Source organism: Triturus cristatus, chromosome 7, assembly GCF_964204655.1.
Source record: "Triturus cristatus chromosome 7, aTriCri1.1, whole genome shotgun sequence".
NCBI classification, from domain to species: Eukaryota; Metazoa; Chordata; class Amphibia; order Caudata; family Salamandridae; genus Triturus; species Triturus cristatus.
The window spans coordinates 1401909397-1401921705 of record NC_140590.1 but is presented as its reverse complement, the minus strand read 5'-3'; the positions used below and the strand labels follow the sequence as shown (position 1 = coordinate 1401921705).

General features: G+C 43.5%; 1 protein-coding gene across 9 annotated transcripts in view; it reads right to left on the bottom strand.

Moving 5' to 3' along the window:
- BCAS1 (brain enriched myelin associated protein 1) overlaps positions 1 to 12309 on the bottom strand; it is a 452678-nt gene that overhangs the window by 363205 nt on the left and 77164 nt on the right. For all 9 annotated transcript variants that reach the window (XM_085619124.1, XM_085619120.1, XM_085619122.1 and 6 more), the window contains exon 2: positions 3877 to 3958. In XM_085619124.1, coding sequence (XP_085475250.1) covers positions 3877 to 3948 — 72 coding nt within the window. In that variant the 5' untranslated portion in view covers positions 3949 to 3958. The remainder of the gene's footprint in view (positions 1 to 3876; positions 3959 to 12309) is intronic.

The window sequence follows — 12309 nt, the reverse complement described above, 5'->3', positions numbered from 1 at the left end:
GCTGGTGTTAGGAATGGAGACATAGGGTCCCTTTGAAGCTCGGAAGTCCCGCTGACTCTTCTTGACATGTTACTCTATGAGAGAGGCTACCCTCCACAGGCTAATAGGTCTCACTTGCTCTTGTGCTTTTGATTTTGGTTGCTCTTGAGAGGAGACTCCCAGCTCCCCCTGTCTCCCTGCTCATGCTTGTATCAATGACCATAGCTGGTCCAGTCTGAGCAGAAACCACACAAGTGCAGAACTTGACAGAACTAGTCACAGAGCTGAACTGCTGGAATACAATATGACTATCTTCTACTTGAGTAATGATGGGTCTGAAACTTCCAGTCAGTGTGCCAAGACTGCGTGACCAGAAGACTGGAGTCTCACACCAGTGGTGACCGGGAGATACCTTTGAACTCCAGGGTTGGGGGACTGACTGCCAACTGCCCTTGCTTGGTTCGATAGCTATAATCTTGGGATGATTCAACTTGCCTAACAAAATGGGCTGCCTAAATCCCTCTCTAAGTAAAAGAGCTGTCTAGCTGTTCAGGTGGGGCTTTGGAGATTCTCTTGCATGAGGAGAATGATGCTCAAAAGAAACAGATAAGCACAGATAAGGCAATGTAATGCCCCTACTGTGTCCCAACCTGCCCTAAGATATGGTGATTGAAGTCCAGAGGTCCAGATGTATCTTCCCAAGGTAGCCTTGACATCTGTGACTGAGGGTGCCACAGAATTTAACAGGATGTGAATTCCATTCAGTGATCTAGTTCTAAGAAGTGCCAAAGTGTTAGGAAGACCACTACTCCTAAATGCGGTCAGATTCACAAGCAACTTCAAGTACCACAAGAAGACCAATATCATTAGTTGATTGTCACAACTGCAACCCGCTTGTTTATGAGGAAGGTTTTGTGATTGCACCCGAAGAAGACCCCAACGCATTACTGACTGACTAGTGCTGGGATGCTGTGACATACCTGAGGTTGCTGGCACAGATGCATGAAGCATGACCTCTATCAGCTGGGGTGAGCTATAGCATCTGTGCTTGGTAGGCTATACCGTACACACATTTGAGGAGCGATTTTGGATTGGCTGACAGATATACCCTAAGGTGTTGCACTTGGAAGGACAGTGCAAATTATAAAACTTGCACTGCAAAGTTACTGAGACCTGGCTGCCTGAAGGAAGTGAAGAATAAACACTTGAGTGGAGAATGAATACTTACTCCATTATGGCTAACAGTACATAGAAAAACACAAGCTCTCCCAACAAGGCACACTGAGATACCTTTTTGGAGCACCATGTGCCAAAGCACCTTAACAATATGAGTGGGTGGTATATTCTGATCCGCCAGTGTAGTTTACAGAGTTTTGAGTGTAAAGATAAATGCCCCCTGCTACTGATAGGTAGTTCCTCTAGGCAGGGAAATAATACATACTATAAATTCCTAGGGCAACCTCAACAATGACAATATCCAAAACCAGCAAGTAAATACTAAGAGAGACAGGTGTGATGAAAAAATGCAAAAATAGGTGTTTATGGATAGTCTTATATTCTTTTTTCCAAATATAAAAAGTAAACAACCTACATACACGCCAGAATCATCTAATCACCCCCACTCAACATTCAGAATATATACATATACAGGTATATTCAATATTTAAGACCTTGTTTGTCAACATATTCTGTACATTTCCTGAATGATTTGATTATTGTAATGGCACTTCATTATTTTTAACATTTTTCATGACTGGGCCTTGTCTTTAGGCTTTTGATATAAAACATGTATCTGTGTCATGAAGCGATTGCAGTTCCTGGGTGGTTTCTACACACGTTTCCGCATGGGAATGCCTTCTTCAGGAAAAGCCACCTCAGATACAGGTACTATCTATGGGCCCGATTCACAGAAATAACTTAAGACAAAATCCTAAACTTACTACTTTTGGTATTCACAGAATGCACTTACTACTTTTGGTATTCACAGAATGGATTTACGACTACTAACTTTACGTCCGCACTCGGGCCAGAAATTCCAGCCCGAGGCGGAGCTTCCGGCCCGGAGGCGGAGCTTCTGGTCCGGAGGTGGGGATTCCGGCCAGTGGCGGAGATTTAGCCATGGCCGAAATCTCCACCTCCGGGCCGGAAGCTCCGCCTCTAGGCCGGAAGCTCCGCCTCCGGCCCAAAAGCTCCGCCTCCGGGCCGGAATTTCCGGCACGAGTGCAGACGTAAAGTTAGTAGTCGTAAATCCATTCTGTGGATACCAAAAGTAGTAAGTGCATCCTGTGAATACCAAAAGTAGTAAGTGCATTCTGTGAATACCAAAAGTAGTAAGTTTAGGATTTTGTCTTAAGTTAATTCTGTGAATCGGGCCCTATGATTCTGAAAAAAGTCCAGCCGGACCAGATGCAGAAAAACGAGCGTTTTGCTCTCAAAAGGAAAGTCACACGACAAGGCTCAGTCATGAAAAATTTTCAAAATAATCAAGTGCCATTATAAAAATCGAATGAATCAGGAAATGTACAGAATATGTTGAGAAACAAGGTCTCAAATATTGAATATATCTGTATATGTATATATTCTGAATGTTGAGTGTGGATGATGGTTTTAGTTATTGTCACTGTTGAAGTTGCCCTAGGAGTTTACAGAGTTTTGCTGTCTCCGTGTCCCCTTGGAGCATGGGATTCGGCAAAAACTCCACAACCACCACATGGCAAAGTTGTTCTCAAGCGCAGCTCACCAGTGTTAAGTTGGCGAGCATGAGCGAGAAAGAATGTGTGCTAGACAGCCTCCCAACAAGATTTCCCAATGCAGGAGGTTGCGGCAGGTCACTACTGCTCGCATTGAGAAAGTTGACGCTCACATTGAGAAAGCTGCAGCTTGAAAATCTACTCGAGCGGCAAAAATAAGCAGCGATCTGTGGCATGCTGCATAGTGCGATTTGCACTGATTTGACCTGTATTCTGATATCTTTTCCGTTGCTACCTGTCTGATTAAATGTTCGGGAGTTGACATTGCTACACTGAGGGTCAAGCGCTAGAGGGGGGGCACTTGTTGATCAAGTTTGAGTCTAATAGTAGGTCTAATCCTAGGACTCCTGAAAATGTTCCCACAAAGCCCTAATTTACTAAAATCTATTACAGATAGAAATTGATTTATTTTTACATAATGTGACACAACGTTAACTCACATTTTCACAGCAGAAAATTCATTACATTTTACACTTTTTTGTAATATTTTAAGAGAACCAGTTTATACTCTTCAAATAATTTTTACAACAGCCACATGCATGATATTTCCCAACACATCTCATTGAGTCTTTTTAATTTCAGCATGTTCAAGGCACCAGCAAATATTTGTAAATGCGGTCATATTAAACATATATTTTCATAACAGAGATTTGGATCAGAAATTTTAATTAACTTAGAAGGGATGTTTGTAACCTATAAGGTCTCTTGACTTTCAAGCCATTATATCCAAATACGAGCCAATTTGTGCATTTTTGTCCCACAGAGGTGCTAAGATAGTTGTATTTGCATGAAAACCACAAATAAACACCCTTACCCAATAGCACCATGACTAGTGTGAAAACTAGGTCAGTCCCTTCTCTTGTTTAATGTATACAAATAGTATTTATTTGATTTTGGAAGCATCATTTTCACTGGTTAATGGAGGGTGCTGAAATGTTTCCCTGGGACACATAGATATAAAATCGAATATCTTTTTAATCAAAAACCTAGCTGTACTCAAGGCTTGGAAAGCTTACATCAAAGATGCTGTTAGTTGAGGCACTAATGCTCCATGTGACTTTTCCTTGAGAGAGTAACAGGTTCTCTTCGTGTCTGCATCAATGTTAAACATCATGAAGATAAATAAGCAAAGTCACTGCTAGCATACCTCATAATCGTCTGTATTCACCGCGTTATGTTTGTCCTCTGTATTTTCTTGGACGCTTTCCACATTCCCCATATTCGTTTAGCTATGAAGAGAAAACAATTACATTTAATGTGAATCTGAGGCAAAGCCTTGTCGAATATAAAGGCAAACATCAGACTGAATCATCCTTGGTCGACACATATAACTACATAGATGAGTATTGCGGAATACAAAAAAGAAAAAAGAATATGTAGGTAGATCATTGAGCCCCATATTTATATTATAATATCAATGAAAACTGCATTTATTTATTTTTTAAATAGGTAACTTGTTTCAAATAGTTTCCTGCTGGACATCATCCTTTCACTCATGTATGCCGTTGAGGCAGGCGACCTTCCCTCCAATTAACAAATGAGCATTGGCAGGTCTAAAAAGTCGATTCTAAGGATTTTGACTATCTGCTAGTGACTCTTTTGACTAATTTTTGCTTTTCTGAGTTCACTAGAGCAGGCAGCAGAGCGAGGCCTCTCCTGTGTGCCTGCTTCTAAACCACTGGCCATCTGTGCTACAGACATAGGTGAGGAACCCCCAAGAGTTGCTACAGCAGAAGGTTGGAATGCTGTCTCCTGGACCAAACCAACCAGAGAAAGAAGCCTTCTCCTAGTTGCATGACCAAGACGTTTTGTTAAGAAAATAGCGGATTGCCTAGTGGATCCTGCCTTTCTCCAACATTAACAAATGTACACAGTTTGGACAAAGCTGCACTCCAACCAAGGGCTCACATGTGCAAAATAACATGAGTATTTGTAAAGCGCACGTATCACCCAAGTAGATATCAATGCGCTGAGTAACAGATGTTTATTGATACCCACCTCAATGGTACTCATTTTATTGACCTGAGATGGATGAGAGTCCGAGTGGACTTGCTGGGATTTTAACCTGTGACCATGAGGACGAAGACAGACCCCTATAATGGACACATTAGCCCACTAAGCCACCAGCTCCAGTTAAATCACTAAGGCCCTGCACTGCAGGCACACCCCATCCACTACCAAGCCTCAACATTTAAACTGAATGCTCCATGCAACGAGTTACACCTAACTCAATTCTACTAATTATTGCTTCAAGAAATAGTTGTCTACAGCATTACAAAGATAGCTGTACTTCCATGTTTCTGGTCATCTGTTCCTAATATAATGGACTATCCAGAAAACCTCACCCCACTATCCATCGGTCTTAATAACAACCACTCAGTGGTCAATTGCACGTCAAAAATCTACTTTTTGAAGGACAGCTTCATATTAACAGCCTCACAGAAACACATTTCACTCCTGTTGCTGAAAGAAAAGAACATCTGGATCAACAAAGCAGACAACAGAAAGGCAGCAGATGTGCAAGGTAGAAGTTCAATGACATTCTCTGACTCAATGATGGTCAGACCCTAGACCTGCAGAGCCCATATTTGCACAGACTTTGCATTAGGTTTGCATTACTTTCTTAATATATAGTAAACTCAATGCAAAGTGCTTTGCTATATACAATCCTAACTGTATAGCGGTTTGACGTTGCTGAGTGATACACTTCCTTGTGTTACTTTGCATTTCATGGTTGGTGCATTAGCACTCTTGTGCAACCGCACACAGATTTTGATGCAAATCCCTATCTACAAAGAATTGTGGGCAGGGATTTGCTCCAAAATCAACCTCCCGATGTGGGCGTAACAAGGAGAAATATTTTTATTTCTCCTTGATTGACCCTCTTTGCATGTGTGCTGCATTGTACAACACATATACAAAGAGGGAAATGTCTTAAAGCATAGTTTTTGTACAGAAAGGGACCCCTTCATGCACAACAATGATGCTTACCAAAATGCAGACACCCTTACACTGTGGTGCAAGGGTGTCTGTTTTGGTGCTATGCAGTTTAAAGTGTGCCAGCGTCAGGAGTGAACAAAAAAGCACTGCACCTTTTTAGGCAAGTGCTCTCTCCCATTCATGCAATGCAATGCACCAACTTTATTTGCGGCACTTGCATGATTTCTTTATAAATAAAGATCCTAATCTCTACCAACAGCTGAAGACAAAACATAGGAAATATCTGTTCAGTAAGAACCTTTCAAAAGCTACTCATGAGAATATTTCTAAATAACCTTCAACTCTTTTGATACCCCAGTGCAAATCAGTACACATGAATTATGTTCTGTTATGTTATAAGTTATGTTATGCTGCTTTGTGGTATGGCATGGAGTGCCATGCTGGTATGTTATGCTGTCGCATGGTACAACTGATTTTTACTTTGAGGATACTAAGCTTATTGTTGGAAGCCTCCATTTTAAAATCACCAGCTTATTCCATACAGTAACACCATTACAATAATGCCAGTTGATACAGATCACAAATGCAGTAAATAAATAAACACTGATATGCCAAACATAAAATATTGAATAGGAAATTAGAAAGCAGATGGGAAAGGTTCTTACATAGGATTACAAAATCTGCTGTGCAACTGAAATCAGAAAATACCATAGGTCCAAGTAAAGGGCATAGAAACTCTGCTATTCCAACTACATTTATGAGGTGCACAATGTAATAAGTGAATGGATTCACATCGTCCAATCTCGGACAAATTATTCCCCAAAGACACTTTAGGTACTTCCCAACAGTCATGCAATGATCTGATAATCTTCTTTGAAGCCAAAATTATCAAATGCTTCGTATTGACCACAAGCAGCCAGGAGCTCATTTTGCCGTTCCTTTCTTGATCCAAACACACAGCCACATTTATACTTAGCCTCATCCTTGAGGTACCAATCAAGACAAATGTGCCCATGCTGTTGGCAGAGCCATGCTCAACAGAAACATGTTCAATAGCCTGATGAAACAAAATGTATCTGAAGCATTGAACTGGACCTGACAGAGATTCTGAATAATACCTCATGCAAGCCTCCATCACCAAATATCATTAGCATTTGTAAACAATTGGTGAATAGCCAATACAGACCCCCAACGGACTATGGGCCTAATTTAGAGATTGGCAGATGGGTTACTCCATCACAAACATGACTGATATCCCGTCTGACATATTACAAGTGCCATTGGATATGATGCACCTCTAATACAGCAGATGGGATATCCGTCACGTTTGTGACAGAGTAACCTGTCTTTCAGAACAATCTCAAACCTACTTTAAATTCCTGGACAGAGGGTGTGGTACCAGAATATCCTCAGCAGAATATTGTCTGACATGACTATTGTGCCCAAAATATTGTTTGCAGAAGTAGCATTCCCCAGGAGTCCATATTATAAAATGTAACTCTGTTGCAAAGTCATCCTGTGCCCTGGCCACACCCAACTTTTTTGCTGACTGGTACTAGTGGTAACTGACTCTGATCTGACCCTGGGCTCTGCCTAACCAGGACCCGGGCCAGTGCTATGCTGAAAGAGACACTTAGAATACAGTGAAAACACCTACGTACACTAGGGTACACTGTGAGTTAGGGTACTTCTATGATTGGCATGAGCTCCCCTATAAGGCCCTACTACATAATAGGGCAGGGGGATTGAAACTACCTTTAAGTCCCTGGTATATAATAGGGCATGGCAGTTTAGAAGCCAGCAGCCCTTTCTGCACATACATGTGGGCACTGCTGAAGCCTGAGGTCAGGTTAAAAGCAGCCCTGTGTTGCAGGACTGCTGTTAAAAAGCACATTTTTCCCAAACTCGACGTTGGGGTTTGGGGCACTCACAAATTGATAAAGTACAATGTTTGGAAATATTAGGTACCCCAGGGTTTCCCCTAGGTGTTCCAAGAGATGGGGGGGGGGGGTTCAGGTATTTATAAGGAGGACCCTCAAAAAAGGACTTTTAAATGCCTTGGGTATAGTGACATTGTACATTTCACTCCCCACATTGTGTAAAAAGTGTTTCACAAAACTGACTTTTGTGCTAAGAGCACCTTGGAGTGAGGATCTGAAATATTCTTAGGTATTCAGAACCCCTAAAGTCTCCCCATGTGTTCCACAGTTGGGGGGTCTTGTAGACACAAACAGTCCTATGAAAGATGTTTTGATAAACCCTGGTGTTGGAAAAATGGCCCAAGTCATTTTCTCATTGAAAATCCCCTGCCACATGGGTTAACATGGCAATAAGTTACTAGCTAATACATCTCACTAGGAGAATCATAAAAATGCCATTCAAAGACTTCCTAGAATGGTATTGATCCATCCAACAATATGGTATTGTTAAATTTCTCCTAAAATTTACAGACAACCAGTTATAAGTCTTTCTTGTCTCTAAGCCCAAATTAAACCTGCCAGTGGTCTGTCCTGATTGATCAGAGTTAAGTGAATTAGCCAGGCTACTTTGACGAGGTGATAAATAGCCCCTGGGGTTAGCCAGCTCTCTTGGGAGGGCAGGGTTCCGCTATATAGGAATGCCAGAGCAGGAGGAGGGGTCATACACAATATTCTTAAATAGAAGGAGGAGACAGGCAGAAGAAACCAGTTTCATTTACACCTTTCCTCTTTGAACCCAGCCAGATGGTAGAATGAAGGAAGGAATGAGCAGATGAGCCATCCTGGAGGTGTGTTTAGCCAGCTCTTCTCTCCCTGCTGGAAAATCAGCCATGATGAATTTTGGAACAATAGTACTCTCTTGGAAGATATAGTGCCACACTTTGGAGGATGTGGTCATACCCTGGAGTGTTTCTCTGCACCTCATTGGACAGGAGTGCCCTTCTGCTTGACCCAGAGAATTTAGATACCCTCAGCAAATCTGGTCTGGTGAAGAGCATTGATGGACACTGCCAGAATAAGCTCTGTAAAAGTTTCTAAGTCCGAACGTAGAAAAGGTGACCGGGACCCACCGCAAGAGCCAAGCTGCCCACCTTCAATCGCGAGCTGGCCTGGATCCCTGGTTGGTCCCACTGGAGTGCTCGGGAGGTCGGATTTCCAAATGTTTGACTGAGAGCTCATCGCAAGGCAAGCCAGCGAACCCTCACCGAATCCAGACTGGCTGAGAGCTTCGAGGGTCTCCCGGAAGTAAAGCTCCAGAAAATTTTCAAAGTCAGAAGGTAAAAACTTTGATGACCGAGACCTACCATGAGGGGTAGCTGCACAGGAATCCATCATGGTCAGCCTTAAACTTTGACATTGACCCGGTCTAGCGCAACCAGATGTCCCAACATGCTTTATAGGTTTCTATGTGCTATATAGTGCTAAATCGTTAAAAATTCCCAACTCTAGTTCACTACATTGGATTTTTTTTTATTGTGGTGGAATTTTAAAGATTAAAATATTTCCTATTTTTATAAATAGGTGTTGGATTTTTATTGTGTGTTGTGTCTTAATTGGTTACTGAATTGGTGTTTTTAAATGCTTCACGTACCTGTCTTTGAAGTTAAGCCTGCCTGCTCGCAGCCAGGCTACCAAGGGTTGAGCATGGGAATATTTTTCTAAGACCTGTAATGAACCCTAAATTGTGATGGTGGTCTTATTGCCAGTGGTAGATATACATTTTCCACTGTTAATAACCCACTTTCCAACAAACTAACAACAGGAGTATGAGGAAACCATAACACTGCTCAATAACTTCAAATTAGATGTCTAACCATTGTGGATAGCAATCACTAGAAGAACTCCACAAAGTGTGGAGGGGGGGAACAGGAGGCACGGGGTACTAGGAGCTAGCGGCCTCCAATACTACTATTGACCACAAGAAGCTGCTCCTAGTGTGATGTGACCTTACTACAGTTGTGAGTAAAGTGTGGACATCTCACAAAAAGTGACGGACTGGCCTCACACACCACCTGGTGTCATGCTTCATCATCGGCCAGTCCTCGCCCTCCAAAACCTTCGTTTGATGGAGGGCGGGCATACACCTGGAGACAGGGATGCACTTCTAAACTAAAGAGTGGGGGCCCATGGGGTAGAACGTGAAGTTAAAAATCATTATAGTTACTAAAAAATATTTTTAATGTGATCAGTAACTATATGATGCTAAAAACAAATAGCGGCAGGTGGGGTATTTTAGGTGTCCCCTAGCCGTCTAGTGTTAGGTCGACATGTTTCTGCCTTCTTGGCCCGAGCGGGTCCAGGGCATTCATCAGGACCTAGGTTTACAAGAAGAGGGCTCCGTTCTTACCAACTCGTGGCAAGAGAATACCACTGCGCAGGTGTGGCGAGGGCCACACTCCACTACAAAGATGGCCTCCAACTGTAAAGCCTATAGAAAACAAGCAAAACAAACAAATGTATCTGTATACACAACTGTAGAAGAAAGGTCAAAGGTGAAAAACAAAAGTATCAAGAAAAACGCATGCGTAATTATCTTAAAGTGAGTGACTAATCACGTGACATGTGCCACTCTACGTGAGTACACTAATATGTTTGAGAGTCAAAAGTGCTCTCATGAGGCTTACCCTAGTCAGAAAGACTACTTGCCACATGGGGGGATAAAGGAGGAGACACTCCTGTTCAGTCTACAGGGAGAGAAGAAGAATAACGTAACAGTCAGCAAACTTAAAATGCCCAGAACGTGGACCCTTGCAGAGCCTGGAATCAGGATGGAACCACAATCATTCCACAATGAACCCACAAAGGGGTTAAAACAGCGCGAAACCACCATTCGTACTCTTACTATCTGAGGCAGGGTGTCCCGTGTTCAGCCTACGGTGTTGCTCCTCGTCCGCCCGAAAATGGGAGTGAGACCGCAAAGCGCGTTTAAATAGCGTGCTTAATGGAAAAATAGGAAACAGCCTGGAGTGATCACGGCTGTGCGGCAGTTCCGGCTGTGGTGCATCCGGGGTCCGGAATAATCGTAGTGGCGGCGCATGCAGTGCAGTGCCTGGTTGGGTAATGGCCGATTGTGAGGGCCTATTGGAGTGTCCAGGCTGAGTCTTATGCCCAAATAAGGAACGAGTCAGGGGATCCGCCCAGGGAAGGCGGTCCCGTGTGGGCGTGCGCGTCCAAGGTTGTCCGGGGAACGCGGTGCACGCGTTCGGCGTGAAACCCGGGGATGAAAGCAACATGTGCTAAGGTGCCCCGGGGGGTGTGGTAAAAATGTTCACAGGCACGTGTGCGCGTCCCAAGTCGTGAGGGGCATGATAGGGGAGAAATTATCGCCGTATGCCGTTAAGACCCTGATAAAAGGTGAGAGGTCATTCATGCAGCGTTCGATGAGTGCGTTGATTAAGAGGGTTCGTGAGGGGGTGTGGCGGTTGCTGACGGCAACAGAAAAAGTAAACAGTAAACACCATGCCCTCTGCGTTGCTCTCTGTATATAATGGAAAATATCCCAGTCTAAATGGAGAGTCAGTCAGCTCCAGACAAGCCAGGGGGTCACAGAAAAAATGGTGTGTTGCCCAAGTGCTCCTGTCACTATGCTCATTTGCTGGATATCCCTGCGATGAAGGTCACAAAAACCAAAGGGTAGGCAGGAAGAGGGACAGGAGGAGTAAATGGTGTGTTAGGGAAACTGCCACGTGCTAGAAGGGATGCCCAGGTGTTCATGGGTAGGTGGAGCGGTCATCTTGTCAGATGAAGCCACGGTATATCGTCGTTAAGTCCCTTTTCGTGGGACCGCAGACGGAACACCCAGCGTTGTTCTCTGATGTGGAGAGCTCTTGAGAGATCAGCTTTGGTTTTGTTCATGACCTCTAGGACTGTCCATCGCAAATCAGTGTCTTTGTGGTTCTTCTCCAAGAAATGGCGTGTGAGCTTAGTGTTTGTTTTCTTGCATCTTATGGTGCTGCAATGTTCATTGATACGTACCCTGACCTTTCTGGTTGTCATGCCAACGTACTGGAGTTGGCAGGGGCATTTGAGTAGGTAAACCACATTCTCAGTATTGCAGTTGCTAAACTTGCGGAGTTGCCATGGTCTATCTGTGCCAATGTCGACTTCTTTGGTGTTAGAAGTGAGTTTGCATGAAATACAACCCCCGCATGTGAAGTGTCCCACTACTCGTGGTTGATCCCAGAGCCTCTGTTGTTCCGTGCCCTCTGCGGTTGGCATAGTGGCATGAACGAGTTGATCTCGCAGATTTTTGTTCCGTTTGAAGGCAAAAAGCGGAGGATCCCACTGCTTTCCGGCGCTATTAAGAATATTCCATCTTTTCTTAATTATTTTTTGTACAGCATTAGAGGCAGGGGTAAATGTCGTAACACATACTGTTCTTTTGGTGTTCTCCTTTGTTACATTCTCCAAAAGTGCTTCTCTAGGATTGTTCCTAGCTCGTTTCCTGGCCTTGCGTATCATTTTTTGGGGATAGTGGCGGGCAGCAAGTTTTTCTTCAAGGTGGGATGCCTGTTCCTCAAAGGTAGGGGTGTCTGAGCAATTTCTCCTAACCCGAAGGAACTGTCCAACTGGGAGATTCTGTCGAAGGGCCTTGGGGTGGTAGCTTTCGTACAGTAAAAGGCTATTCCTATCCGTTGGCTTATTGTGCACTTTTGTTGAGA